The 27,946-nt window shown below is 51.7% G+C and overlaps 12 protein-coding genes across 12 annotated transcripts; 2 read left to right on the top strand and 10 right to left on the bottom strand.

Moving 5' to 3' along the window:
• Positions 1 to 20: 20 nt before the first annotated feature.
• Positions 21 to 2,065, bottom strand: K460DRAFT_360805 (uncharacterized protein). The gene is made up of 4 exons (XM_040932338.1): positions 1,917 to 2,065; positions 1,318 to 1,847; positions 1,098 to 1,265; positions 21 to 1,049 (listed from the first exon to the last, which is right to left on the bottom strand). The coding sequence occupies exons 1-4, from the start codon at positions 2,010 to 2,012 to the stop codon at positions 419 to 421; spliced, it is 1,425 nt and encodes a 474-aa protein (XP_040792517.1). The 5' UTR covers positions 2,013 to 2,065; the 3' UTR covers positions 21 to 418.
• A 100-nt stretch (positions 2,066 to 2,165) lies between these two features.
• Positions 2,166 to 4,254, bottom strand: K460DRAFT_411749 (aldehyde dehydrogenase). Its single transcript, XM_040937493.1, has 4 exons — positions 3,987 to 4,254; positions 3,850 to 3,937; positions 2,549 to 3,793; positions 2,166 to 2,498 (listed from the first exon to the last, which is right to left on the bottom strand). Exons 1-4 carry the CDS (start codon positions 4,020 to 4,022, stop codon positions 2,362 to 2,364), a joined length of 1,506 nt encoding a protein of 501 aa, XP_040792516.1. The 5' UTR covers positions 4,023 to 4,254; the 3' UTR covers positions 2,166 to 2,361.
• Positions 4,255 to 4,654: 400 nt separating this feature from the next.
• Positions 4,655 to 5,528, top strand: K460DRAFT_372347 (oxidoreductase ucpA; the record flags this gene model as incomplete). Its single annotated transcript, XM_040934502.1, has 3 exons — positions 4,655 to 4,691; positions 4,750 to 5,201; positions 5,262 to 5,528. 3 exons carry the CDS (start codon positions 4,655 to 4,657, stop codon positions 5,526 to 5,528), a joined length of 756 nt encoding a protein of 251 aa, XP_040792515.1.
• A 122-nt stretch (positions 5,529 to 5,650) lies between these two features.
• K460DRAFT_270192 (uncharacterized protein) lies at positions 5,651 to 9,265 on the bottom strand (the record flags this gene model as incomplete). The annotated part of the gene is made up of 2 exons (XM_040927627.1): positions 5,651 to 6,910; positions 7,424 to 9,265. The coding sequence occupies 2 exons, from the start codon at positions 9,263 to 9,265 to the stop codon at positions 5,651 to 5,653; spliced, it is 3,102 nt and encodes a 1,033-aa protein (XP_040792514.1).
• A 367-nt stretch (positions 9,266 to 9,632) lies between these two features.
• Positions 9,633 to 10,016, bottom strand: K460DRAFT_372345 (uncharacterized protein; the record flags this gene model as incomplete). The annotated part of the gene is made up of 2 exons (XM_040934501.1): positions 9,633 to 9,947; positions 9,996 to 10,016. The coding sequence occupies 2 exons, from the start codon at positions 10,014 to 10,016 to the stop codon at positions 9,633 to 9,635; spliced, it is 336 nt and encodes a 111-aa protein (XP_040792513.1).
• Positions 10,017 to 10,325: 309 nt separating this feature from the next.
• Positions 10,326 to 11,430, bottom strand: K460DRAFT_360801 (uncharacterized protein). The gene is made up of 2 exons (XM_040932337.1): positions 11,196 to 11,430; positions 10,326 to 11,145 (listed from the first exon to the last, which is right to left on the bottom strand). Exon 2 carries the CDS (start codon positions 11,052 to 11,054, stop codon positions 10,587 to 10,589), a length of 468 nt encoding a protein of 155 aa, XP_040792512.1. The 5' UTR covers positions 11,055 to 11,145; positions 11,196 to 11,430; the 3' UTR covers positions 10,326 to 10,586.
• A 27-nt stretch (positions 11,431 to 11,457) lies between these two features.
• On the bottom strand, positions 11,458 to 14,311 carry K460DRAFT_300496 (uncharacterized protein). The gene is made up of 2 exons (XM_040929838.1): positions 12,582 to 14,311; positions 11,458 to 12,525 (listed from the first exon to the last, which is right to left on the bottom strand). Exons 1-2 carry the CDS (start codon positions 14,079 to 14,081, stop codon positions 11,782 to 11,784), a joined length of 2,244 nt encoding a protein of 747 aa, XP_040792511.1. The 5' UTR covers positions 14,082 to 14,311; the 3' UTR covers positions 11,458 to 11,781.
• A 2,648-nt stretch (positions 14,312 to 16,959) lies between these two features.
• Positions 16,960 to 18,853, bottom strand: K460DRAFT_7260 (Pkinase-domain-containing protein). The gene is made up of 3 exons (XM_040938651.1): positions 18,623 to 18,853; positions 17,608 to 18,570; positions 16,960 to 17,533 (listed from the first exon to the last, which is right to left on the bottom strand). Exons 1-3 carry the CDS (start codon positions 18,713 to 18,715, stop codon positions 17,399 to 17,401), a joined length of 1,191 nt encoding a protein of 396 aa, XP_040792510.1. The 5' UTR covers positions 18,716 to 18,853; the 3' UTR covers positions 16,960 to 17,398.
• A 693-nt stretch (positions 18,854 to 19,546) lies between these two features.
• K460DRAFT_270147 (flavo protein) lies at positions 19,547 to 20,344 on the bottom strand (the record flags this gene model as incomplete). Its single annotated transcript, XM_040927624.1, has 1 exon — positions 19,547 to 20,344. One exon carries the CDS (start codon positions 20,342 to 20,344, stop codon positions 19,547 to 19,549), a length of 798 nt encoding a protein of 265 aa, XP_040792509.1.
• A 681-nt stretch (positions 20,345 to 21,025) lies between these two features.
• Positions 21,026 to 22,102, top strand: K460DRAFT_270322 (Aldo/keto reductase; the record flags this gene model as incomplete). Its single annotated transcript, XM_040927637.1, has 2 exons — positions 21,026 to 21,198; positions 21,265 to 22,102. The coding sequence occupies 2 exons, from the start codon at positions 21,026 to 21,028 to the stop codon at positions 22,100 to 22,102; spliced, it is 1,011 nt and encodes a 336-aa protein (XP_040792508.1).
• A 62-nt stretch (positions 22,103 to 22,164) lies between these two features.
• On the bottom strand, positions 22,165 to 23,862 carry K460DRAFT_275128 (serine/threonine-protein kinase-like protein chk1; the record flags this gene model as incomplete). The annotated part of the gene is made up of 1 exon (XM_040928012.1): positions 22,165 to 23,862. One exon carries the CDS (start codon positions 23,860 to 23,862, stop codon positions 22,165 to 22,167), a length of 1,698 nt encoding a protein of 565 aa, XP_040792507.1.
• Positions 23,863 to 25,411: 1,549 nt separating this feature from the next.
• K460DRAFT_350066 (RGS-domain-containing protein) lies at positions 25,412 to 27,743 on the bottom strand (the record flags this gene model as incomplete). Its single annotated transcript, XM_040931474.1, has 4 exons — positions 25,412 to 25,522; positions 25,574 to 25,761; positions 25,813 to 26,905; positions 27,114 to 27,743. 4 exons carry the CDS (start codon positions 27,741 to 27,743, stop codon positions 25,412 to 25,414), a joined length of 2,022 nt encoding a protein of 673 aa, XP_040792506.1.
• Between the last annotated feature and the right edge of the window lie 203 nt (positions 27,744 to 27,946).

Here is a 27,946-nt window from a genome sequence, read left to right as displayed (position 1 = left end):
TGTTGTGAGCTGTAAACGGCAGGTGTAGGACGTATATGAAGATTCTTAGTGGGAAATCTGTTGAACCCCATAACAAGGAATATGACTCTAATTTTCGTAGATCATGCACAAGTGGCCGAGAGACAGTATCGATCCATATTGAACTGTTCCCGCGATGAAAAGGTACAAATTTTTGACGCCAGACAAATGGATATCAGTGGATGCAAATACAAAGTAAAGTATAGTAATATATGCGCCAACACCTGTAATGCTTGATGATGGTTATCCAATCTTTCCTGCTGCCTGGTTCTACCCACAGCCGAATCCAGACTTGGGACAATAGCCCAGCTTCTGTTCAACAGCTATTGCACCACTGAAGGCCTTCGAAATAGCGCATTCGAGCCCACCATGTTGTCAACGGTGAATTAAGATAAGCATCCTAAGCACCACTCGCCACGCCTCGGATATTGATCCCACCAGCCGCGCCATTACTTGAAGCAGAGCCACGAATGTTGATTCCCTCCTGACCTCGTCCACGAATATTGATCTCAGTATCTCGTGATATTCGGTCGGCTAGGCCGCGAGGGCGTGCTGGTTCGGAGAAATCGCTAACCCAAGGATCCCGATCATCGTTCTTTAGTCTTCCAAACATCTCATCGCCATCATCGTCGCGCGTAATGCGATCCGCCAACGAGCGTTTCTGTTGCGGCACCACAGGCTGTCCATCTTTTGTCATCCGCGCAAGCAGAGATCCTCCCGTTCTTGAAGCATCCATGGCATCTGACCGGCGGTGGTTGCCCATTGGTGAGGTATCAAACGTCGAGGCATCTTTCTGCCATCGTCCTCCTGATGCTCCAGCGTTTCGATCACTGTAGCTTGCGCGGTCGTGGGTCCAGCGCTCGCCGCTAGGTGCTCGGCGGTGGCGTGTATTGCGGCTACGACTCCGGCTGCGGTAACGGTGGCGTGCGTTCGAGTTATCTTCTGCGAAACCGAAACGCCCATCGCCATCGTCGTTCGAGGCTGGTGAGGCGCTGCGGCCTCGTAAGCGGCCATGACGCGGTTCGTGTGGACTATAGCTATCAGCATCTATGCTACGGATCAATTGGGTGTCCAAATACCTTTTAGAGCCTGGCCGATAGCTATCAACGTCGCTCCGTAGCCTTCCAGAGTCTGCTTCGCGACTCAGCCTGCCACCCCGACCGCGCGTGTCTCGACCATCTTGTCCGTTTCGGCGAGGTCTCCGTCGATCGATGCCTGAGTCATCGTTGATGAAATCGTCCCCACTGCTACCCTCAAATTAGTCTACCGCATTACCAATTTCCTGCTCAAAATTCATACCTTCTCCTCCGCACCCGCTCTCTAGACCCCATATCCTCGTCGCCATAATCCAAAAAGTCTTTCTTTGGGGGCGGTCTCCGCCTTGGTTCCCTCTGGCGGTTATCTGCTACATCAGGGTTCTGCTTGTAGTATCTGCTACGCGTGGCCGCGCCCTTCGGTTTCTGATCTCCCGCATTCGTCTCCCTAACTATAAGCACACTATCCGGCTTCTTCGAGTATGGTTTCGCTTTGCGGGGTGCTTGTGCCGCGAGGGAGTTCGTGTCGCTGACTTCAGCGTGTGTGAGAATACCGAGAGCAACAGCTGCATCCTGGGCGCTGTAGAACTCGAGGTTGACAGAGGAATCGTTTACCCAGCGGAGCTGCTTGACGCGCGGATCGGCGCCGCAATGCTCCATGGCGTAGTATAAAGGGTCATTTGGGTCGAAGTCGCCCACGCCTTGTAGGTTCAAGGATTCTGGCCATGGCTTTTGGATCTCAATGTCCTCGTAATAAGCCGCAGGTACGCCTTTGTCATCTGTCGCTATGGTTTGCTGCAATGCCTATTAGTCAACCGCCCAATTGCGTTGCGTGCAGCCTTGCGCCTATTTGGAGAAGCTCACTTCGATAACCTGCTGAGGCTGTTGTGCAACTGCTTCAACACCTGCACCGACGTCAATGTCGATGTCATAGGCGACATCAGTCATGTCGGTATCCATTATGGCGGTGTTTGGTGTGTTGTGTGTCGTGGTGCAACGGAGGAGTTGCGCGGGGTGGAGTGGAAGCTTGAAAGCGGGAGAATAACAGGCGCGGTCGAGACGGGGCACTAACGCGGTCACGTGAATGGTTTGGTGTTTGGAGAGCAACTCTATGACTGCGAGAGTTTTCAGTGAAGAATAGTCAGTGGCTGGTAGTTACATTAGAGTTAGGTTCGAATGTGAACAGTGAATGCGCTCTCCCAGGGTAAGACAAAGCTGTCTCAGGCTTTGTCCCTCGAATCCAGTCAGACAAGTGAAGGACAACGATTTTCAGCTAATGACATCTACAATAGCTCAAGTTTAAGTGCAATCACGATTGCTCTTCCAGAGTAAAAGTGCCAGTCTTGGTAATCAAGTACTCATTGACCGCGACATCCTTTCCTGACTCTTTTCCGTATCCACTTTGCTTGATTCCACCAAATGGGGACTCGGCGGCCGAGGAGTTACCTTTGTATTTTGTTAGTAGAGCCTTACTTCATTATAGTGGTGTAGCTTACCCGTGTTGAGCCCAATCATACCGGCTTCCAAGCTCTCGAATAGCCTCCAAAGACGATCGACATTCTTCGTGAACAGGTACGATGCCAGGCCCATGCTCGTATCATTCGCTGCTTTCACGGCCTCGTCCTCCGTCTCAAACTTGATGAATGTAGAGATTGGCGAGAAGATTTCCTCCCTTGCAATATCCATATCCTGGGTAACGCCAGTAATGACCGTAGGCTCGAAGAAGTACCCGCCATTCTTTTCGATCTTGTTTCCACCAATATGAATCTTCGCGCCCTTCTTCTTTGCATCTTCGACGAGTTCGAGCGCTTTCTGGATACTTCGAGGAGTTGTCACTGGACCCATTGTCGTCTCCTCGTCGGAGCCATGGCCGACAACGATCTTCTGCGTCTCGGCATTCCAACGGTCAAGGAACTTGTCGAAGATGCCAGACTGGACGTAGATACGATTCGCAGTGATACAGGCTTGACCAGCATGGCGATACTTGAGCGCGAAGATCTGACTCAGGGCTTGCTCGATGTTCGCATCGTCGAAAATTAGGACTGGACAGTTGCCTCCCAGTTCTAGCGTTACCTTCTTCAGGTTATCCGCACAAATTCTAGCAATCAATTTGCCAACTCGCGTTGAGCCCGTGAAAGTGACCTTGCTTACCAGCGGGTGCCGGCAAAGCGCCTCGCTGAGCTCAGGTGTTTTGTCGAGATCCGTCGTCAACACAGTTAGTGCACCTTTTGGAAATCCAGCCTTCTCCGCAAGATACGCCAGCGTGAGAATCGTAATTGGAGTTTCAGGGCTAGGCTTGATGATCATGGTACATCCCGCTGCAAGGGCTGCACCGGCCTTCCTTAGGTTCATCGCGATTGGAAAGTTCCACGGTACCAATGCAACAGCAACCCCGAGCGGCTGTTTGATGGTGAAGACACGTCGGTTTGGCAGGGCGGGTGTGAAGACAGATCCTTGGATACGCTCGGCCTCGCCTGCGAACCACCATGTAAAGCCAGTAGAGTAATCGATCTCGCCATACGCCTCAGATTTTGGCTTTCCGGTCTCATATACGAGAAGGGTAGCTATATCCTCCCTGTTCTCTTTAATTAAAGAATCCCACTTGTAGAGCATTTGCGCTCTTTGCCGAGGACTAGTCTTCTTATACTCTAAGAAGGACTCGTAGGAGCTCTTGACGGCTTCGTCGACATCGGATGCATCGTTGATAGGACATTCTATCCAGGCTTTGCCAGTTCCGGGATCTGATAATCTGTCAGTGATAGTTCAGTCGTGACGGGATAGGTATTTGATGACTGACCGACAACCTCGAAGGTCTTGCCAGATTTGGATTTTACCCATTCACCGTTAACGTAGGACAAGTTACGTAGTAAGTCTGGGTTGTTGAGCTACTAGACATTAGCAAGGTTAAAGTCGTCCCTAGATATCATAACGTACTTTGAAAGGCAGCTCGTACTTCCCCGCAGAACCCATCGTGCCGATCGTTTCCACGTGGTGTGCCTCTTGATTGCTTGGAAGCTATGGTTAGCAACGTAAGGTGGTAAGCAGTTTTTCGACAGAATGATGCCGATAGTCGATAATGTAGAATGGCCAAAGAAGAGTGCTTAGACAGTCGAAAAAAAGATCGAAGCCGAGCGTCGTGAAAACAAATCGCGATTTCTTAGCTAAAAGTATACGGCTGATGACATCTTCTCCCCGAAACCCCACCTCTTCGCTAGAACTCCATATAGCCTAACCAATATGCGACTATCCCGAGGGCGGTCAGAGGCATTTTGATTTGTAGGAGACGCGGCCCCAATTGCAAGTGATTGGTGCCCCTTTCGGTAGTCCCAGTTTTCTACTACAATGTTGAAGCTAGTGGGGCAACATACCCCTCATTGTCGTGCATCTTCCCCGATTCACGGCTTCCCTCGGTAAGGAAAGGGATTGGAGCTATTAGGTTACCCCAACAAGGCAACCTGGTCGGCGAGAATGCCGTACTTGCTGTGGTCCAGTGGCTCCATCTTTCCCGTTCATTCAATAGTCTCGCGGTTGAACTCTTACATTGTGCTAAATCTCCCGTAGTAGACTGATAAACCCCACATCCAAGCGTCGTGAACAGCATAATGGGCAGATTGGAAGGCAAAGTCGCCATCGTTACAGGTGCTCCCTAACCCATGGCCCTATATCACACCGAATACCCAAGCTGACGTTTCCCTAGGCGCGGGCTCAGGCTTCGGTGCTGGTATCTCGAGAAGGTTCGCGGCCGAGGGCGCGAAGGTCCTCGTATGCGATATCAACCAGGCCGGCGGCGAAGCAACCGTCTCCTCGAACCCTGACTTGCTATCTTTCCATAAAATGGATGTAACCAAGTCTGCGGACTGGAAAGCCACCATGGACGCTGTATTGCAAAAGTTCGGTAGATGTGATATACTGGTCAACAATGCAGGCTGGTCCTACACCAACAAACCCACCACTGATGTCACAGAAGAGGAGTTCGAACGCACGTTCGATGTAAATGTGAAAGGCGTGTACTTGGGCTGTAACGCATGGGTACAGCAGGCCATGGAAAGGAAGGAAGGTGGTGTAATAATCAACATTGCGAGCGTTGGAGCGACCAGACCACGAGCAGGCCTCGTGTGGTATAATGCCAGTAAAGGAGCTGTTTGGAACGTGCGTCTCCTCTCTTGCTCAATTCACGCTCGTACATGCATTTCAACTAATAGTCCACAGGCAACCAAAGGTCTTGCTCTCGAGTACGGCCCCCATCAAATCCGCGTAAACTCCATTTGCCCTCTCGTCACTGGTACCGGCCTCTTCTCTGCCTTCACCGGCGTGGAGGACACACCAGAAAACAGGCAGAAGTTCGTAGGAAATGTACCGATGGGACGCATTGGTGAGGTGGATGACGTGGTCAACGCGTGTGTTTTCATAGCATCTTCCGAAGCGAGCTTTATTACCGGAGTCAATTTAGAGGTCGATGGTGGGAGATGCATCTAAGCTAAGCACATTAGCTAATGGAGAGAAGACACGTTGGGACTGAACAGCTCATCACTCCAAGGCGGCTACTTGAACATTTTTCTTCTATGCCTCAGTATGCTATATTAGTCTCATGACCCTGTTCAACCTTCCATGTCCTCGTCACTATCCAGAGCCATCAGCTCCTCTATCTCCTTACGTCTCCTCTCCCTCTCAATCTCATCGGCGTCCCTCTTCTTCTTCACTCCTCCATCAATGAGGCCAGAGCTGATGACCGCACCCATCCTCTCCTGTGAACTCATCTCAATGCCCTTGTCTAACACAGCTGCCCAACCCTCCCACACAGCACCCCGATCAAACCGTGTCATCGGACCTTTTGTCACACGCCAGCGTTTCGTCAGATCCTGCTCGCGATTCTTCGAAGAGCTTACGAGAGTGTACGCTTGAGCTAGTTTCGTGTAGATGGTCCGATGGGGAGTTGGGCCGTTGGGATTAGTCGACTTGACTGTAGCTGCAAATGATCTTGGTGGTGGCTTTGCTGCGAGCTTAGGGTGTGAGCGTGGTGCGGCGTATGTTTCAAGGACAGTGTAAGCGCCTCGGCGGACGCGGCGGAGCGTGTTTGTCCACACGCCTACAGGAAGAAAGATAGCTTTAGACAGCACGATCTTGCCACTTCCCGGTTGCGCATACCCCACAAGAAAGGCATCCGTTTCCACAATCCCTCCATTCCCTAGTTTTGCCCCGCCGGGACCGATCGTGTTTCCCGGCACTACAATCTTTGGGAAGTATATCTGTATGGGAAGGCCGTTGGCAGATGCTGCAAAGGGCGATGTGGCGAGTAGACTTGGGGCTAGGGAAGATAATGGGGATGTTGGGGGCGCCAAGTTCAAGGGTGATGGCGCGTTGCGCTGAATACTGGGCCTGGGTGGGGAGAAACTAGATCCGGGTTGTGTGAGGCTAGTAGATAGTGTAGATGACTGGGGAAGCTGAGGTTGAGTAACTGGCGCGGGGGTTGTCATCGGAAAAGTAAGTGAGGGGATCGAAGGACCGTCTGCTATTGGTGATGGATGTCTTGTTATAGATGACGACACCATATTCGGACGCTGTAGAAGGCTCTGTACAAGAGGCGGCCGAGCTGAAGCCTGTGTCGGAACCTGCGTTTGACCCCATGCTTCGTGTTCCCGCCGCAATGCCAGATATTCTTCGACAGTACTACTGAATCCAGATCTTGATGTCGGACTTTGCGGTATGGTTGTTGCAGCATTATGCAGTTCTTCTCCTTGCATGGCAGTAGTTTGGTTCCTTTGAATGGCTAAAAGTCGCTGCGCAAATGCAGGTGGTGAGACTGGGGCTGATAGGCTTGGTGCCATCGGGAATGGCGGCAACCGAGGCAGCTGAGGTAACTCTAGTCGTGAATCGCTCTGCTGCTGTAACGTAGGTCGTTGCTGCTGGAGAGTGACCGAGTGTGAGGAACTCATTTCAGATGCGCTGGACGAGAGACCGTCCCCTGGATGCTGGCGCGGCGGGTTTGACATGGGTAAGGGAGACGTCAGAGGTGACATCTCAGGTCTCTGGGTAGCAAGAAGTCCATCGTATCCTTCAAAACCCCTTGGAGGTTGATTTGGTGGCTGCCTGGCCAACATATGAGGTGAAGATATAGTGATAGTAGGAATTCGTGGCGGTGGAGGCAGAAATGGCGTATGTAGCAGAGGTTGACTTGATGTCGTGACTAAATCCGTAGCTGCAGCAGTATCTCTAGAAGATATGAGAGAATTTGAAGGAAGAATTGGCAAAGATGCACGCGGAGTCTGGCGTGCTATCGTCGCCGGGGTCAGAGGCGGAGGTAGGGAAACTTGTGGGCGTGATACTGTTTGACTGAATGAAGGTAAAGGTACTGCAGTTGTAGCAGAGTCTACAGAATTCCTTGCAGATAAAGAGGTTGATTCAGGTGGATGAGCAGTAACTCCAGGGGGCTGTCCTCCAATCCTATTTGCCATCGCCTGGCGTACTCTAGAATTTAGGAGAGGTAGTAGCTGTTGAGCTTGTTCGGGACTCAGATTCCGTATGTACTCCACTACATTTGCTGGGTTCGGAGCATCACTACTCACGGTTACCAGGGCAGAGGTATCATTCTGCTGTAGAGGTGATGCGTAAACACTAGAACCCGAAGAGGCTCCAAGTAGAGTAGGGGCTGCCAGAGACCGCGGCGGCGGCAGCAGCGAAAACGGTAGGCTTGGACGAGGAGAGTTGTCGTCTGAATCGGTGTCCTGATCTGAATCCGACTTTGATTCTTCATTTTGAACCGGGAATGGTGGAATAGCAGAAGCATTCTGCCGCGTTCCACCGGATTGTCCCAATGTATTGAAAGCCTGCCGGTCCTTCGCGCCTTCAAATAACTTACTCTTCATCTTACCCACCAGCGGCGTCGGGACGACATTGATCCTATCCTCGCCCTGTCTCCTTGCCGCATGAATTTTACTTAGCATCGCAGCAGCCATATTAGGCTGACGCTCATACGACGGAGTAGGAGGGATGAGCGGGACACCAGAAGATCCCTCAGGCTTAGCGGTAGCGGCAGCGAGCTGAGCCTCGGCAGCTAGTTTATTGCTAATAGCAATTTCTACGTTTTTCTCCCTTAACTCCATCTCTTTCTCTTTCTCCACATACCGCTCCTGTGCGTACTGCGCGTCTTTGTGGTAGTGCCGCAAGCCATTGCCTTCACCTCCTAGTGGCGTATCCCTCGGATGCGCCACTTGCCGCTTTTCGTAGTTGCTTATCTGTGGAATCGTGATGCCAGCCTCGACGAGAAGATTGAGAGCACGTTGTCGCGACCTGAAGCATGCAGCATAATACTTAATCCGCCTGCGCCGGTCTCGTGGGATGTTGATTAGTGGGGGGAGAGGCTCGTTCAGTTTGGGTGGCTGAATGCCATACTTGACCTCGCGGTATTGCAGGCGTTCGCTCTCTTGGGTATGACGCTCTATTGCTGCCAAATCTGGCTTCTCGCGCATCTTCTTAGTAGGTGAGCCTTGAGCAAGCTCCTCGGCTTTGCGGCTGTTTGGCGTCTTGTTGCCTGTTTCGCCCATCTCGGCATCCTTGATTGCGCCATTTAATCCCGCATTCTTGGCCTTCTCTTGCTCGGTCTGCATCTTCCTTACTTCTTCTGGCAATATAAGTGGATGGTACTCGAAGTCCCATAAGCTCGGGATCTCGTGTCGCAGCGCCGCTTTCAAAGCCTTTCCATCTCCTTCGTAGAAGTCGATCCATCGGTACAAGAACTCGATAAAGTTTGGTACGATAGAGCTGTCGACCTGTATAATATCGATCAATATCCGCAGCATGTCCTCCTCTTGCATCAACTCTGGGTTGATGATGCGCCGCTCAACCATGTCAAATGCGGGCGCCCGCCGCTGCGGCTGCGGTGCGTTGAGCGGTGCCTCTGAAAGGTCTGGGTCGAGGCGAGGTCTCTTGGGCGAATGTGCGGATGTGTCGAGTCGGGTGGATGTTCTGTCTTCGACTTCCCATTGTACGCACCAGGTCCATAGCTCCTTACCAGTCTCTCGCGCTGTTCGCTCCGTAAAGTCCTGGATGAGTGCCATGAAGATCTCATGGTTCGTATCCATGCGATAGACGAGCACATTTTGCGTGTAGTTCTCGTACGGTACGAGCGTGGGTAGTGATTCCACATTACCAATGACATCTTGCAGGCCGAGGTAGCGATCGTCGAGTATGTCCAGTACCTTGCCGAATGACGCCATGGCGAGTGAGAGGGATGTCCTAATAGTTCAAGGTGGAAGGTAAAGGTGATCTCAGTGCGAAGAGCAACCTTGAGAGCTTGTGAAGGAACAGGAATACGGTGTTGCTGGGTAACGTGATCAACGACAATAACAACAAGTGGCGGGGTGGTGAAGTCGCAGGCGGTGAAACTAGGAGAGCGGGGAGGGGAAAGCGACTTAACGAAAGAGACAGTGCACCGATAGCCTTCCATCTCATGATATGATATAAGCATCTTCATCGCAAGCTTTCAAAAATTGTACAGTCGCAAGGAGGGTATAGTCGCAATCACCCCATCTACTTCCCTCGCATCATAGCCCGCTTTATGTACCTGCACGCTGCCCCAGAAGCTCATTTACTCTCCCTAATCTTCTCCACAACTGCGCTCACCCTGTCTTCGGCGCTCTCCCTGAGCCTCCTCCAGTCCGTATTGTACGCCCCTCTAACAATACCCTCCAACTGCCTGTTCCACTTGTCTTTTGCCATCTCCGCTAGTCCCACTGGCACTTCTCGACTTGTAGGCTCAGGCTCTGGTACCTTGGGCTCGTAGAAACCGGCGAGGACGCCGCGCTGTTGACGTAAGAGTGCCGCTTGCGTTATGCGATTTTGGGTATGTAGCGAGATTGTGAGGTATAGGACGGCTGAGGTGAGGGTGACGCCTCCAAGCTGGGCAGTGGTTAGTAGCTTAGTGCTAGAAGGAGAGCCGGTACGCACGAAGCCTGTTGTGAAGCCCATGGCTATGCTGAGCGTGGTGGTGGAGCGCACGCTCTGGGGTGCTTTTGAATGTTGTGCAGAGGGCCAATGGCTCTATAACTCCGATTGTGTAAGGGCACTCTATTAGCCCTATAGATTTGGGGGCTAGAGCGGATGTAGGATGCGAGAGCGAGTCTTCACAACTGGGATGGAGCTGATTCTGGTCGTGCTGAGGTTGACGCGACATGGGAGCTGTGCCTTCCTGATTCAGTAGGTCCGATTTGCTGTCGATCGCAGGTCCTGGTCGTTCGAACATCATCCTCAAGCCTTCTTCACACGAAACACACGCCACCACGAATACTGGATATCATTTCAATCACCGTTTCTATAAAATTATTATGACATAAAAGTGCTCTACGGAGTTTTCCCGTCTCAAAACACAGCTGAGCGTGATTTACCCCATGTGGAAGGTTCGAGTAGCCGTCGAACGCTGCTCCGAGGGGTCGCACAGCACCCGCGTGTCAAGCAAAGTACTCTGATCAAGTGTTTCGATTCTCTGCACGGCATGCAAGTGCGCTATGTGGCTAATCTCATCGCACCAATAGTTTGGAATTATGAATCTTCATCGAATTCGGGATAGGCCTGTCGAAAACGGCCTTGAACTGGAGGCTCCGCGCCTTTCCTGTCTATCTGTCGCCGCCAACCATCGTGTTTTCCACAAAACACACTTTTCGACGCTTTGATCTTACCCCCTTCAGTGTTTCGGTACATGAGCTCAAGTCCGGTAGCCTTCGGTGAACTTGGGGAGCTGCTTTGGGCGGTTGGAATCTGCTCTTCAAGACCATCCGTAGTGAACCTGGATCGGGTGACTGTCAAGAGACTAGTTCCGACGACTGGGATAACTTCTTCCATAGAGAGTCGCGTAATGGGTGTTTCAAAGCGCTCGTCGTCGCCTGTAAGGCTGGGGGTCTGCGCATCCTTCCGACGAGGATTTCGGGGTGCGAGAAGACGACGCAGTGCCGGCTGGGGTGTATGATAAGCTTCTAGAACGAGTTCAAGCTGAGAAGACTGACCATGCATCCGCAGTACAATGGCCGACCGCTGACTCTTCGGTCAAGCTGATTGTTACGCGTATTGCTCGCGTTATCCGACTCGATCTGATGCATTCCACCTAGCAATATGAGCACAGAGCTTGCAAGAAGGATTTCGAAAACGACTAACTGTACGTCGTAGTATGGACTGCTTTGGAGTGGTAGAGTTGCCTGTAGATGCATTACGAGGGACAAAGAGAACAAAGAGACTCGTAACCCTCACAGATCTCAATGTATAGGCACCGCTCCGGGCTATGTGCAGCTGATTCATTACGGCACAGTTGCCAACCTCGTGACAAAGCAAAATCCTGCAAAGTACCTTAATCGGGAATAAGTGCCAGATTTGAGATCCAAACCGACCTATCTTCCCACGTAGTCGGTAAGTAAGTACTCCCTTACCTGCCGTTACCGAAAAACCGCATCGCTGCACATACCCGCGCTCATATCCGTTGAACCCGCTATTTTACACTGTTTACTCCGCTCTCATCATTGCCTAAAGTCTTCTTTCCAACTTAGATGAACATGTCAGGATCTCGCGACTCTTGTCACATTCGTGGATTTCATGTTATGTCATTGAGAGAATCATGTAGTCATTACAGTTTCGTAAAGTGGTATCATATCCTAGCAGTATTCCTAATCCCTATGTTCAAACCGCTTGTCAAGTCTCAAGTATATATGCGAAAATTCTACGCAAATATTCACACTTCGTCACCCATCTACAGCATCACCGCAAAGCACACAGCAGCAACCGCGGCGGCCAGACTGCTTGTCTTTGCGCTCAGCGCGTCGTTTGTCGAGTCAGCAGCAGGCTCATCGGGCTGGTCCTCAGCCTTAAGTTCACCAGCCCCATACGGCTTGAAGCCTCCAGAGATGGAACTCTTGTGGCCGGTTGAGCCCTTCACGCATTTGGAGTCATCCTGGAACGCATCCCATGCTTGTTTCCACGCCGCATCAGGGTCCGCGTACGTATCTGCTGTGTAGAAGATCTTGCAGTCGGAGGCGTCGTAGATGAATTGTAGGGGTGTGGCTGTCTTGTCTCCTTTCCTGATTTGATCCTGGCTCTGTGCGCGAGACGAGGAGTCACCAGCCCTGACGGAAATTTGCGGTATATTCGCCAATGTTGTCAACACGGCATCGTTGGCCTTGACGGACGCGAGCTTGAAAAGAGAGGTGACATTCAGAGCGAGTTCGGCGTACGTCGGGAACTGGATCAGCGGGATGACCTCGCCACCCTTTGTGCCAGTTACTGTTTGTATGGGTGCATTGATGGGGCGGCCACCGACGGTAACGGCTTTAATGCCTGCGATGTTCTTGAGCTCTTCGTGGAAGGAGGCACAGGAGGAACCGCACAAAGCGTCAGTGTACATGATGATATTGGAAGCTTTGAAGGGGGTTTCGCGGGTGCCGTTTACGAAGTTGAAGCCGTCTGGGAGGATGGAGACGTGATCTGCGCTAGAGTACTGTTGTACGTTAGTATCATACCTTCGACTTGATGAAGATTATTTAGAGAACATACATTATAACGCATCGTGGCGGTGAATTTGTCAGAGTTCAATTTAAGCGGCCCGTTGAATTGATCCCAGCTTTTGAAGTTCTCACCTCCAGCAGTTCGAAAGTGCCACCACGACCAGTAGCGAAAGATCTCTCCATCCTCAATGTCCTGATCCAAAAACTGCTTATACTGTCTGGCTAAGCTTGGGTTGCCACGGATCTCATTGACAGCAGCACCAATCTTGACCCACGCATCCGTAGCTCGATACCGCTGGGCAGAGAACGGCTCCATATCGGGAAACAACTGCATGAATGCGTCGAGTAGGAGGTTTGTATTGCCACCACCATTTTCGCGCAAGTCTATAATGAGCTTTTGCTTCTTCTCACTTATGCATCGTCGAAGGAAAGCCTGAATGGTGGACTGGAATTCGTTGTTGAAGGCATTCTCATCAATGCTCTTGGGCTCCGGATTGCTGAAAGAAATAATCTTGAGTACGGCAACATCGCCGTACCCATTGCCGTTCAGAAAGTAACCAGCAACAACACCGCTAGAAGCCTCAGCAACGGCAGACGCATAAGTGCCCGTTGTAGGTATAGTCTGACGCTTGTTGCGGCGGTGGTAGATTCCTGTTGGGATTCGGGGAACGGGTCCAAGGGCACGGGGAGAGATGACGCCCTTTGTGTTGGCGGAAGAAGACCGCGCGCCAGTCAATCCACCAGTGCAGAACTGGCGAAAGAAAGACTGTCCGTCGCTCACCCGTGAAAAGTCCAATTCCGTTGTCGCAATGTTGAGAATAGAATTCGTTGATCCATTTGTCCAAGTCACGTCGGTGCTGTTCCCATCAAACTTTCTCTGCTGTGAAAATGAGCCAGCGTTGTCGGTGTCACCCTTGCTGAACATGTTGTTCATCTGCCCGTCGGAATCAATGTACTGCGCAAAGAAGGTTGATTTGAGGAAATCATACGGGTCCTGCCCATTGATCTTCTTTATGTCCGAGACGCCTTTCCTGTCACTAGCCAATGCTGCGACATCGTCATGAAAATATAGCTTGGGGAGCGCTTTGCCGTCCGATGAGATGGACGCAACATTAAACGGCCGTCTGAAGCGGAAGACTTGTAGGATGTCGGGCGCATAATTGAAATGGAAATTGCCGGTGCGGATTGTAATATTTTGAATAGCCAGCTGAACAGCATACTCGCTCGGATATGAGCCGAGGTTGCTCTTGACCTTGTCCAATTCACCCTGAATATCTAGGGCACCGTATTCCCAATCGCGTCCTGGGTTCTTTAACCATTCCAGCTCGGACTGGAATTGCCAAACCAGTTTTAGTTCATCGATGAGTTTGGAATTTCCCTGGGTATTGACCGGGACAGAATTCAGACAGTCGAAGGCTGCTTGAGCTGTAACAAGCCCGGATGTGCGTGGAAGTCGGGCTGCGACGAGAGCGCAGGGCTCGTTGGTGGTGCGGGTCTGAGCTGCGACGAGGGCCGCCGAGGCTAATAAAAGGAGAGTCGGATTCAACATTGAATGAAGGGACCCTGGCACTTTTCGCGAAAGATCGACGAACGACGCGTCCTACAACACCCAATTGTATGCAGATTAGACAATAAGAAAAGACGGGGAAAGAAACGAACCCGTCGAAAGACAGCGACAACAACGTTGCAAAGCCTAGGAACCGGGTGATGTCTCTGCTCCTAGAGGTACCAGGGCGCGCCTTCATAATATACGAGAGTGGCTGAAAGCACTTTTAAGGCATCCCGGCCAGCCCAGGCTAGATCCCCGAGCTGCACAAGGTGGAGTGGACGCCATGCCCTACGCAGCGCTTCCAAGCGACAAGGCGGCTGGCCCACTGCCTAGAAAAGCACCGCCATCGCTGAGGCTGAAAGAATCGAGCCGTCTAATCGTGGCCCTCAGACGTCATTTACGAGAGCAAAGAATAAGCTTGTGGATTGCGGAAGTCCTTTGCCCTGCTCAGCGTCCGGTATAGGAAACAGGTTGTTGATGGTTGTGACATGACAGCCAACCGGGGGTTTTGGCATCTGCTCCCACGCCTGTTGATCCGAGAACATCGAGGGGCTAGTATGGGCGGTTCCCCGAGGTCGACCCCCCTTGGAGACGCCGTGTTTGTACAAGTGCGCTGCTCACCGGGTATTGCCCAGGTGGCGCGGAGAGCAACTGTGGATAAAGTGGCTTGGAGCCGCACCCGGAACAAGGATAGATTGCGCTCAAGGGGTCTAGGTGAAGCGCTGACGTTGTAACATCCAAAACTCCACCTCGACAAGAGGCCGAGGAACTTCGCATTAGAGGTTTGCTGCCACGATACTACCGACCGGTATGAGAATACGACAGACGCGATTGCAGACGCATACAAACTCGAAGCTGTCGCGGTGAGTGATGCGCTGCCTCATTGCGGCTCAGCAACTACCCTGATCTTCAAAGAGGATAAAGACTAGCGATGTCCAAAGTAGCTTTCAACGCTAGCCTAGTAGGTGAGTTAGCTACCGAGTTTGGAAGTCTGGCAGCTGCTGGCACTGTGGTTACTTTAGCGCTGACTGTGTCCCGTGTGGCGTTGGCGTATCATCTCGTCACCGGTGGCAGTGGGTTTCAGGACATGACACCTAGCCAACCATGAAGGGGACCGAAGCACGAGCTAGATATTACTGACGGAAAGCGCCCTGGGTCGGACCAAACTATCATTAGGCATCACATCTCTCACCCGCGCGCCTTCATCAACTTCTAATCGTCGAGATCCTCTTCTTCCAAAGGTTCGTCGTCCTCAGTATGCAGCTATCAAATACAACGCTCTTACCCCTGTGCACGTCTCGATAGCTCCATGATACTTCAGCTGCCAGGCATTGCCCTGCAAGTGATCGCTCCGCAATTCGATACAGTAGCTTGTTACAACAGATCGTCGATCAGTTGTCTCTATCAATGTGTATCAACCCTGTTATAGCACAGCCATGCGCAAGATCACACATTTCGGGCAATCTAAGCGATACTTTAATAGCGAAAGTAGATATCTTGAAGTTTTGGTCGTTCTATAGTTGCCAGCTGATTCTCACACCACGACGATCATCGACAGGTTCTAAGCCAGTAAGACACTAGCGCAACCCCCAAAGATGTACCTAGGGTAAGATAACTCCTCTATACGTCCCACGGTCTTAGACTCAGCATACATTGTTTGAACGCTAAGGCGGGTGGAAAGGGCTTGGGAAAGCTTAGGTCAACACTTCTACTCTACCCCATGAAATTTGGCAAGGGCACGCGACGCACTCAAAATACAGGCACAGTTCGGTGATATATGCCGGCATGGGAAAGCTTACTCCTGTTTAGGTTTGTTGATGCGAGCTACCACTAAGAATGTATCCATGTCAAACTTGCAGAAGATATATAGACTCTACCACCGTGGTGTCGCATGCGACAGCCCGTTGGTAGGTAGAACACTTTACGCAGAGGTCTGTTCCCAGTGGTGATGAATCATAGTGCTTACAGAAGTACTCCACACAGTCAATCACAGCCCTTGAAGAGAGAACGATCTGCGAGAGGAGATCGGCAGAGGATTATAATGGTCTCATTCATGAACCATTGCTCTGGAGAAGGTAGGATTACTAGCAGCAGTGCCTGTCTGATCAGACGCGGTGTTGAACTCGGGGTCAAAGAGGACTGCTCTTCAAGAATCATGTACAAAAAGAGGGAAGTGGAACGGTATAAAAGGGAGCTGGCCCACGACATACCATCTCAACATCTCATCCCATCGCTTTACCTGAGCTACTCTTTAGTACAATTCACTACATTCACCATGTATGACCTCCAAGAAGCCTTGTATCAAGAACAATGCTCTTTTCACTTTGCAAAGCTCTGGTCGCTAACCACAACGCTTGCTGTACAGGAAATCCACCGCTCTCGTTATGCTTTTCGCTACCCTCGTAGCTTCTGCCGCCGTTCCGGAGATGTTCCAGCTTGAAAAGAGGGTATGTTGAAAACCACTTCGAACTATCTAATCCATCTGTTCTTCTCTAAATGTGTACCACAGTGCCAGGGAAGCGGTGACTTCTGCGACTCTGCCGCTATCAGGTGCTGTGCTGGCGTCTGGTGCTGCCCCTTCGGCGATGCAGGCATTCACCACTGCAATCCCGAAAAGACCAATGGGTGCTTCTAAGCTAGGCGTCCAAGCTGCGAGCGCTGCAGCTCTTGGGCCGTGTCCGCAATATGCCTCAGGGTGGACGTTTACCTGTGAGCTATCAACATGGCTAATGCCTTCGGATATTCTGGTGCTTTCAACAACCACCAACCCTGGGAGAACTGCATGTACTTAGCTTCCCACGTCGCTCCTTTATCAATACAACCATAGGTCTCAGCCTCACTCTACATCTTTTAAGATTATGACTCTCCTAGATTTGCCATGTAAAAATCCCTTCACTGTGACCGATCTTGTAATTTAGCTATCATTTCCCCATATGAACCAGGTTCATAAACAAATCAAATGCGACCCATGAAGTAAAACAGTGGTTACAGCATGGAGAAGATAAGATTCATACTAAGTAAACTTGGCTCTGTCAAAGTCCTGGTAGGTAAGGATGACCTGCGGGATGATAAAAGCGAACAATGCTGACGACTATTGAGTGCGTAAGTGCTGACTGTAGATCGCTAACTCCCCGAATAATCTGGCTAGCTTCTACCTACCAAGCAACTGGTCCATTTACCTAACCCCTGGATGCCACTATGCGCACTAACTCCGTAACATCCACTTACACTCTTAGGAGTCTATAAGCCCCGCTTTACTCTCCCGAGAATCCGCTTGAGCTGAACCAAACCCAACGGAACACTTGGTGGGATGGATTTCACGTAGCCTGCTCGAGCATGTGGCTGAAGGACCGGATTCCTGACTGCGCAGACTTCTCGGTATGTCGAACGATCCATGCGTGTACTAGTACATCGTCGAGCGACATACGCTTCTCGGCATCCAAATTGAGTAACTGCAATATCTTTGGTCAGCAACCGTTAAGAGAAAGACTACTTCTAGAGAATACTCAATCGTGTAGAGACTTACTTCTTGAATCAGGTCTTCCGCGCCCTTGGACACATGTCCCGGAAACTTCAACCCGTTACCCTTGAAATTCGCAATCTTCTTCTGCGTCGCCTTCGAGCTCTTCTGCTCAAACGGTGGCTTCCCCACCAGCAACTCGTACGTAAGGACTCCGAGACTCCACTGGTCGATCGCCTTCGAGTAGTACTCTCGCGTCTTCCCAGGCTTCAAAAGCATGACGGCGACCTCTGGGCTTAGGTAGTCCAATGTCCCGCATACGGTGGAGCGAAAGCCCGAGTCGGAGTGCACACTATACCCAAAATCTGCGAGCTTGATCTCGTTGTGGAAACCGAGGAGGATGTTCTCGGGCTTGATATCGCGGTGCATGATGTTCTTGCTGTGCATGTAGCGGAGGGCTTCGGCCATCTGAGCGATGTACTGCGCCGTGGTACGCTCGTCAAACCTCCCCTTCGGCTGCTTGGTCAGCTTGGAATACAAGCTCCCGCCAGCCGCGTACTCCAAGACCAGGTATATCTTTTCTTCATCATGGAACCACGATAGAAACTTCAGTATATTTTTGTGTGCGAGATTTTGATGGATTTCCAGCTCGCGGCGGATCAGCTTCTCCTCTTCCTGGTTGATGCATTGCGATTTGGAGAGTATTTTGAGTGCGCAGACGTAGTTTGTAGAGAGGTGGCGCGCCAGATATACGCGACCGAATTTGCCGCGGCCAAGGGTGCCGCCCACTTCGAAGTCGTGAGCTGATAGCGATGGGTGTGGATGGCTTGCTAGTGAAGGTACAGTGGCTATCTCCGGTTTGAAAAGTTCGCTATCCTTCTGCTGCTCGGCTTCGACTTTGGAATGCCGCTCAATAGCTTGCTTTCGACGCTCTCGCGCGGTGATTGCCTTGCTATTGTTGATTGTCTTGGTGACCTTTGGCTGGCCTTGAGGTCGTAGTGCGCCGAGCTTGGCCTTGGTGTTGAGTATCTGTTACGTTAGCGGTGAAACGGGTGGTAAAAGAAAGGTCATAAGAGCTTACAGAAGACTTCAAGCTAGTAAGCATAGAGCCGTATTCGCTATGTTTCGGCGGAGTCGAAGCGACTAGAACTGCGGAATGCTTCGTCGGCGCCATGTTGGGTCGAGTTGAGCGCGATTTGAGGGAAGAGTTGGATATACGGAAGTGGATGACAGGTGATATACGTACACGCCTCGTACAGCTGCGACTCGTCGCTCGGGAGCCAATTCTCTTCTGGCGCTTTCCTTCACCTAAGTGAAAGCAGCTCCCAGCCTCCCACAAAGCCAAAACAAACGCACAGAACACGGAAAACGTCACCGACCTTCACTAACTTCAAGATCACCCGAAGACATTTGTTTGAGTTATATATATCCATTGATTCTGCAACCCTCCATCAACCGAATTTACCCACGCTCGTTTGGGAGGGCGCCCGGCCGGTTGGCAACGACCACAACACCTTAATTGGGCTGACAAGCCGGGGGTCCGCGGTGAACTGGGTGCATAGCACGCCGGTTCGACACCGCGGGCGGTCAGCACGAGCGTGGGGGGAGGGGTCTATTCGACTTTCTTTTTTGCTCCTCGTCTGCTCTTCTCGTCTTTCACTTGTATGCCGTTCCTCCACCTGTCTGAGCATCACACCCTGTTTGCGCAGCTTCTGCCGAGCACACGCGAAAGACTCCAGGGATAGATTATGTCTGAGTGCTTTCGAGCCTTAATGTTTTTACTGAAGGTGCCGCGAGGATTCATCTAGTGGGTGGTTGAGCGCTACAATGTACCCGACCGGGCATTGGAGCCACCTTCCAGCTGCGCGTGTCGAGACGGGATGCGGCAAGTATCACAAGAACAAACGTGGAGCGCACTTGATCTTGGATAGGTGTCCATGTGTAATGATCGACAGCCGTCACGGTTGGTATGGATGGTGCTGATAACGAATAGGTCCTAACGTAATCAGGCACCACCACCGCTCAAGCCCAATCTTTCTTCAACAAGACCCACGATCTCCCTCCAATCCTTCATCGCCCCACCCCCAATGTCCCCACACGCCAGCTCTTTCTCCATGGGCTGCAGCACTTCAAACCAGCCACCGTTTTCAGCACCCCACTCCTCATCCAGCACCTTGATCTGTTTCTTCGTAATCGGTTGAAACCACATCGCTGTATTCATACTTGGCGCAACCAGTATCCTCTTTTTCAGTACCCCTCCAGCATCTTGCGGCCACTGTACGCCCGGTATGTCCCTAACCGGGTCGATCAAGCCCGTTGTGTCCCACGCACGAACGACAGATAGGAGGAGGTTATCGGACAACCCTTGTGTGATCTTTGCCAGTTCGTTTGCGCTGAGCGGTGCGATGACCATGATATCTGCCCATCGCCGTAGCTCAATGTGTAGGATCTTGTTGCCGCGCTTCCATGGCGCTTTCCATTCGTCCTCGTCGAAGTAGACACCGTCTACGTTTGGCAATGCTCCTATGTCTTTTATCGAGGGTTGTTCTTCGCTCTGGCCCTGTAGGAAATTCGCGGCTGCTGCTGTGAATATGAGTCGTATCCGGACATTCTCATGCTTCGCGAGCGCATCGACTATGTTAGGGATCTTGATTGTCGCCACGGAGCCGGATGCGCAGAGGAGGACGTGTATTTTATCATCGCGGAGATCAAACTGGATCGGGTCATGACTTTGTGGTTCGCGATGTTGGTGTTGCAGCGGCTTGATGTTCAGCGGGGTCAAGTCTCGAATTTCGTATGTCATATTGGTGCTGCTGTGGTCAATGTTCGCGAGGAATGTTAGTATGTGAGCAGTGAGATATGAACCAGGAACGTCAGATGCTTCCCACCTGGTGGCTGCATTACAGATATGCGGTAGATGCGGGATGATGCGTAGTGATCGGGAATCTGGTCCATGAAGTCTGAGTCGATCTCCGTTATCGATAACACCACGTGAGATATGCATGTCAGCTTGTCCTACTGACTTCCATTTTAGACTTCTAACACTCTTCGTACAATTGTCAATCACAACAATAGCGTAGAGCGTAAGAGTCGACATGTTAAACCCTACCAAATGACTATATCTTTTCGCACATCGTCCGTTTTGGTCCGCGGCCAACAAGCCAATCATAACTCGACCGCTCAACTCGCCGACGTATCCACTTTCTCATGCGTAACGTGTGCATGTAGACCTAAAGTGACGACACTAGAGGCTATCGCATGAAGTGGCGGAGATTGCGGAGTTTATGAGTACGGACTTAATGGAGTGAACAGAGGAGGAATACATATGTACGAAGGGCGGATCTCCTGGTAGCAGTGACGTATATATCCGTGAGCATCCCTCTTCCAATCTTTGTATCTTTAAAGCCCACACTTTTCTTGTTTTGCATCTCCCTCATAATCGTCTAAAAGTATCTTCTGCCTCTTTGACAATCTCTACGTCACAATGTCTCTCCCCAAAGCCCAACTCGGTCGCGACGGCCCTCAGGTCAATCGCCTAGGCTTCGGCCTGATGGGCCTTTCCACCTACTACGGAAAGCCCAAACCCGACTCTGAACGACTTGCTATTCTTGACCATGCCCACAAGCTCGGTGAGCATTTCTGGGACTCTTCGGATCTGTACGTTTAGCCTTACTTCTCTTCTCCCGCGCGCTATATTTCTTCCGAAATCTAACCAACTATCAGTTACGGCGACAACGAGGTTTTACTGGGAAAGTGGTTCAAGGCAAACCCAGAGAAACGAAACGATATCTTCCTGGCAACGAAGTTTGCCGTTTCCCAAGTGGACAGCAGCATCGACAGTTCCCCAGAGTACTGCAAAGCCGCCTGTGACAAGAGCCTACAGCGCCTTGGCATTCAGCAGATCGACCTGTACTACTGCCACCGCGTCGACCAAAAGACTCCCATTGAGAAAACGGTCCGCGCCATGGTCGAGCTGAAGAATGAAGGGAAGATCAAGTACTTGGGACTGTCGGAGATTAGCAGCGAGACGTTGCGACGTGCGCATAAAGTCCATCCCATCTCCGCTGTGCAAGTCGAGTACTCCCCCTTTGCGATGGAAATCGAGAGCAAGCAGATCGATCTCTTGAAGACGTGTCGCGAGTTGGGTGTCGCTGTTGTTGCGTACAGTCCTTTGAGCAGGGGTATGCTGACGGGTGCGTTGAAAGGACCAGAGGATTTTGAAGAGGGCGATTTTAGAAGCTTTGTACCGAGGTTTAGTGCGGAGAACTTCCCTAAGAACTTGAAGCTCGTGAGCCGAATCACGGAGTTTGCAGAGAAGAAGGGAGCAACGCCGAGTCAGTTGACGCTTGCGTGGTTGCTAGCTCAAGGTCACGATATCTTCCCTATCCCTGGCACAACAAAGGCTTCACGATTGGAAGAGAACCTTGGTAGCTTGAAGGTGGAGTTGAATAGCGAAGAGGAAGCAGCGATTAGGAAGGCGGTCGAAGAGGCTGAAGTAGGCGGACAGAGATACCCTGACCTGTTCATGAAGATGTGTTATGCGGATACTCCGCCGCTATAGGAAGTGGAAATGGACTGTACTTTAGACAAAGTAACCAAGCCTTGGTTACGTAGATTTCTACCTCAACTAGGCCTCAAAACCACGTCCCCAACGCAGAGCACAACGTTCTTGAAAAATCTCCTCCACTCCAATGGATCGCCACTTGCCTTCACAAAGCGCACTTCATTATACCCGATTCCATCATACACCGCCTTCTCAATGACAATATGTCCATTTAGCCCCTGTCTTCGACCATCGGCCATCTTGACCCTAATACTCACACTTCCCGTCATCTCAGCCTCCTCTATCTGCTGTTCCGAGAATGATGGTGCTGGGACACCCAGTCGATGCAGAGCTTCGAGAAGAAGAGGAATGAGAAAGGAGAGCGCGTGAGGGGAAATGAAGCGTGCCATTGAGTAGGAGGGTAGGACATCGGCAAATTTTCGCGCAGCTTGTGTGAAGGTCAACGGAACGCCGGGTGTTTGTGAGAATTGGGTCATGCTAGGGTCCTGTGAGAGCATCTCCTGTGTCGAAGACGGGAGCTGTGACACCATCGGTGTGGAAGCGGTGATTTGCGTCCGGTACACAGGCTGTTGGTTACCATCTGTAGGTTGTGAAGCAGATACCCCATCGTGTGACGGTAGTCGCGGCGGTCGTTCCCAGTCAAAAGGCGTATCGGCTACCGGCGTCTCAGGCTGTGTGGAGGAAAGGAGAGTGATGGCGCTCGATCTTCGGGGGTCGGAGTCAACGTCCATCGCATCTTCATCCTGTGAGAAACCACGTTGGGATTGTGTCGGTGGGCGGGAAAAGTCGATGCGTAGCTGAGATAGCATCTGGGTCGCCAACCCAACAGGATTCGCATTCGTTCCACTTGAACTCAAATATGGGTTCTTCCTCGTAAACCAGGGATGCGTTCTCACCTCATTGAGTGCAAAACGTTCGGCCGGATCGATCCGCAGCATGCCCCTTAGCAAACTCACAATCTCTGGTGGCAACTGCTGCCACAGCTCATCGCTCGTATGCCCACCTGTCTGCACATATTCTTTGTACTCCTCGCTCCGCAGTGTCGGCTCGTCCCACGGCGTATTGCCAACCAATAGCACAAACAACACAACACCGCAACTCCAGATATCGCAGATATTCGCCGCATACCCCACGTCCAGCACGTCTGCCCTTTTACTCCTCCTCCCACTGACGATTTCCGGGGCTATGTAGGGAGGTGAACCGCAGACGGTATTGCATAGTCGTAGCTGTCCGTCTTTTTCGAACAGGGCCGCCAGCCCGAAATCAGAGAGTTTGAGATCACCCTCGGCACTCAGTAACACATTCTCAGGCTTGATGTCCCGATGCGCCACGCCTTTCGAATGCATGTAGCCCACCGCACTGATCAATTGGCTGAAGTAGAAGTGTGCGATGTCCTCCCCAACACCTTCATCCGCTTCAATCTTGTCAAATAGATCCCCGCCCTCGGCGAGTTCCATCGCTATCCATGTCCATAGCGCGTCTTCTCCTGAGCCCAAACAATGTATTATATTCAGATGTTTCCCAAGATGTTGGTGCAAGATGATTTCCATCTTGATCTGCTTAGGTGTGAGGCGGCCCTGTTTGAAAGCGTGTTCTTTGTTGATGAACTTGATGGCGATGATGGGTTTCGGTGCATTGTGTGGAACGGCTTTGCGGATCGAGGCGTATGCGCCTTGGCCGATGGTCTTGCTGACGAGGCGGAAGGGGAGATCGGATGGGAGAGGGGCAATTTGGCTCCCTGGAGGTGCAGGCGCCATGGTGGTTCGAAAGAATGCTTGACGACTTCGTTCGCGATTTGCAGTAAAATATATAAAGCTTGTTCGATGCGGAAATGATGTTTAGCGGTGGTGCTGATATGTCTTGTCGCTGCCTAATCACTCGTGTCAGAAGAGTCTCGGTCGCGTCATGCAAAACAACGCGAAACCTTATCTTATCGGCAACGCCTACTCACGTGGCAACCCGATCTGACTCGCATGGAACCTGCACCGAGCCGAGACTTCACACATAAGCTTTCATTACGATGTGCCATTAGACTAGTAGATCCTAAAAGTCCACGATAAGGCTTAAACCAATGTTTTATTTATACCAACATGCCCTAGCAGGATTAACACCAGTGAGGAGTCCAATGAACTCTACATGCATCCTGCGATCCTAGCCACAGCTGCTCGGACGAGTCCCTTGTCAAGCTTGAAAAGGAAAATGCCGTATCTTGTCGTCCTTAATAAGCATCCACAGGGTAAAACGAACGAACATACCAAGGTACCACCTGGGCAAGTCCAAGCTACTCTGTTCTGCCCCAATGGCAGCCACCGGACTTCTCTCCTTAGCCATAACGTCACTAACGTCAAAGCAGCGCTCAGACTGCTGCAAGCATCTGAGCACATTATGCCTGATCCGTGTGCGGCAGCTATTTTTCTTTCGCAAGATAAATCCCATGACCTTTGTCAGCCCGTTTCGGAAGTTTGCTTCCGGATTTAGTATAGCGGTATTAGTACAAATCTCTCCGCGCTCCGCGAGTCCTCATAGGTTGAGGGGGTTTGCATGGTAAACCATCATCGTATGAAAGATGGTAACAACGACATGATGCGCAATAAGTTGAGACAGGAGCTGAACGAGGTAAGCGATGACGGTGAGGCTGTGATGTGTGTAATTTGGTGTGAACAGTTGATGGGTTGCACAGAGAAAGAGTAAAAAACGCATAAATCAACTTGCCATGAGTCTCCTATTGAGTAAGGATATCATGAACCTCTGATTAGGATACATGGATCGAACTATCACTAGCATTTCTAAGATATCGTTGGAGATGACCAGCCCATTGTCTTGAACAGAGCTTTTGTCTGGCGGCCCGGAGAAATGGAACAGCCATGGAAAACCGTCCGAAATTTGGGATCTGCCGTTCCCATCTACATGCCCTACATGGGCCGAATTAAGAGAAAAGAAAACCAGGATTTTCCAGAGGGTGATCTAAGTCAAGTGCTCCAGGATGTGATCCAAAAGCCAAAATTCGCCTGAGAGTATTCGAGTTGGCAGCCGCGGATGCAACACAAGCAGAAACCGGATGCCCCGTGCGGAAACCGCAGGACGAAAGAGAAGTAAAGTAATAATCACAAGCGGCCACCCCTATGCTATGTTTTTGCCCGACCGGTAAACGCCGCCGCCGTCTATTACAAATGCATGGAGAGAGGTAGCAAAGATAGGAAAGGGGGAATAATGCATCGATCCAGAAAGTGTAAATCCAAGTTGGTGAAGTAGATTGTCGTCATCTAAGTAGAACAGATTGAGAGACGCGTTCTGGTTCGTGGTCTATTATCGTGAGGCGCTGGGCGATGTGAGGGCGTATGCGGAAGCAGCAGCGGCATCGAGACCTCGGAGTTGCGGGGCGTACTTTGGATGTTTGATGAACTTGGGCACCGAGTCCTAGTGAAGGGTTAGTATTGAGTGTGAGTAGCGGAAAGCTGGAAGACGTACACTTGACATGAGCTTGAAGATTGAGTTTTGTGCCTTGTCGAAGAGGGTCGCAACTTCATTCAGGCTTTGAAGCATAGCAGCATCGTCGCCAACAGCACGGGTCATGCGAGTAGCCAGCTGCGTGCGGAGACCGTGGTCGATGTTCAGCTCGTTAGGGGAGCCGGGTGCTAGGAACGCGTTGTATAAACCTAGGTTTTGTCAGTAGATGCAAAGTAAGGTCAAGTATTGTCCATATTTACCATAAGCAGCGGCTAGCGTCTCACGTATCGTCTCCACTTTGTTGTCACCCTTCTCGCCAATGGCCGTGCGATACTGTCTGTTGAACTCTTGAACCTCGAGGTAGAATGACAGGTTCTCCTCACACATGGTCTCCTTGAGGAACTCGCGGTACAGAAGTCGCCATGAGGGATTGCGGATGATGACGTTGGTACGATTGCTATTCGAATCGCGGGTGACACCATCTCGAGTTTTTACCACAATATCTCCGCCTATTATAGTCTCATCGAGCATCCAACCTGCAACGCGCTCGCCGTGGGGGGTGATGTAGTAGTGTACCTGCTTTACTGGTTGAAAAGTATGTTCTGAGTTGCGGGGATCAACCGGGGCGATGAGCTTGAGTTGCAAGAAGAGCGAGCCAACCTCGACAGCTTCTCGTGGGTCAACCATGGTGGAGCAATCCATCAGCCATTGGGCGGCATTGCGTCCGTGGAAGGTGTATTCGTACTGGCGGGTGGCCGATGGCCGGTGCTTGACGAGTTTGACGCCAACGTCGCATTTTGAGAACTCATGTATCGAGTCGGAATCTGATTGGGTTTCGTTTGCAGTAAGGCCGACAAAGCGGCGAAAGATGATCTCTACCGTCTGCTCGTCATGGTGTAGCTTGTCGTTGTCGGTGTTGCGCTCCAGAATGACTAGTTGGTGGGGGTTTCTGTTGGAATCTATCACGGCTTTCACATGGGCAGATTGGATGCCATTGCGTGTGCAGAAGCGCTCTAGGATGTGGATGCCCTTTGGCGTGAGTTGCCATACTGAGCTTTTGTTTGTAAAGTCCATTTTGCTTTCGACCGACTCGATGAACTTGGCTTCGAGAAACTTCTGGCACACGGAGCGGGCCATTTCCTTGGCCATGGAGAAGGTCGTGGTGGTGGTTGTGGTGACGACACGTGATGAGTCCTTGGGATCTGGCATGCGGTTTGATTGGGAGAACTTGAGGGAGCCGAGATTTGTGATGGCTTCATCCGAAGTAAAGGTGAAGTCGATCATCCTAAACCGGACGCGGTGGGGCGTGAGGGGAAGTGAGACCATGAGGGTTGAGAAGAGGTCCTTAAAGTCCTGGCCACATGTGTTAGCGAAAGTTCAAGGGTGTACATGTAGAGGCGCCTCCTCCAGGGCGTTGATGTATCCATTTGCGCTCCCTGGTAGAAATGGTGAGGATCCAGTCTTGCACAGTACTCCATGTCGGAATTGACGGCTTCCCCAGGTTCATTGTCATGTTCCCAGCTCTTGATTGACGTAGTAGGGGGAGGGGGAAAAGACTCACTCTCGTATACGGCCGCTCATCATCCGTCATACGCAATAAGCGCGAACTAGTCTGGTGCATCTTGTCTGGTTTGGCTGATGTCGGCCTGCCTGCGTGGCCCGTCTGGTCTGCCTCTTCAGTGGTGACGTCGGGTTCGTGGGTGTCGGCAGCGGGCTCGCGTGGTGGAGAGGTGTCGGGTTCACGTGAACGCGCAATGGAAAACGAGGCTCGCGGGGCGCCGGTCGCGAAGAAGAGAGCGTCGGTGGGGTTGGTGGCCGAGACACTGCTGGCTTTGAGGTGGGCAGAGGGCGACCTGGTGAGCTCGCGGCTTCCTTTGCGCAGGAGAGGGAAGCGGGACAGGGTGTAGCGGCGGGTGTGGCTGCTGGGCCTTGTGGTGGTAGTGGTGGTGGTGGTGGTGGAAGGGGAAGGAGCAGGTGGGCTGCTCTTGCCGTGGGTAGCTGCGAGGGAAGGAGCGTCCGAGGCGGCGGCGGATGAGGGTGAGGGCAAGGGCGAGGGCGAAGGCGAAGGCGAGGTGTCGATGTCTGGGATTAGAGAGTCGCGGTCGCCAAAGGAGATGAGGCTGGACGAAGACACAGCAGCAGCGGCGGCGGCGGAGGCAGTCAGAGGGAGGGATGGGGTCGTCAAGGGCATTGCCGTTAGAGGCAGGATGGTCGCGGAGACTCAAGTCGCAGACCTCACTGAAGGGCGAAGTGTGGGTACCCTAGCCAGGATAGGCCGTCCTCTGCTACCCTCGCTGGGGGGGTCCGTGACCACTGAAGTCTTCTGCCGCCCAAGCAGCCACTCCACACCGCCCGACCAAGACAGCCCTGGTGGACACCCGGCCCAGGGCTAAA

Source organism: Cucurbitaria berberidis, assembly GCF_010015615.1.
Source record: "Cucurbitaria berberidis CBS 394.84 unplaced genomic scaffold K460scaffold_1, whole genome shotgun sequence".
Taxonomy (NCBI): domain Eukaryota; kingdom Fungi; phylum Ascomycota; class Dothideomycetes; order Pleosporales; family Cucurbitariaceae; genus Cucurbitaria; species Cucurbitaria berberidis.
Note: the sequence above shows the minus strand (reverse complement) of the source record. Positions and strands in the feature narration are given on the sequence as shown.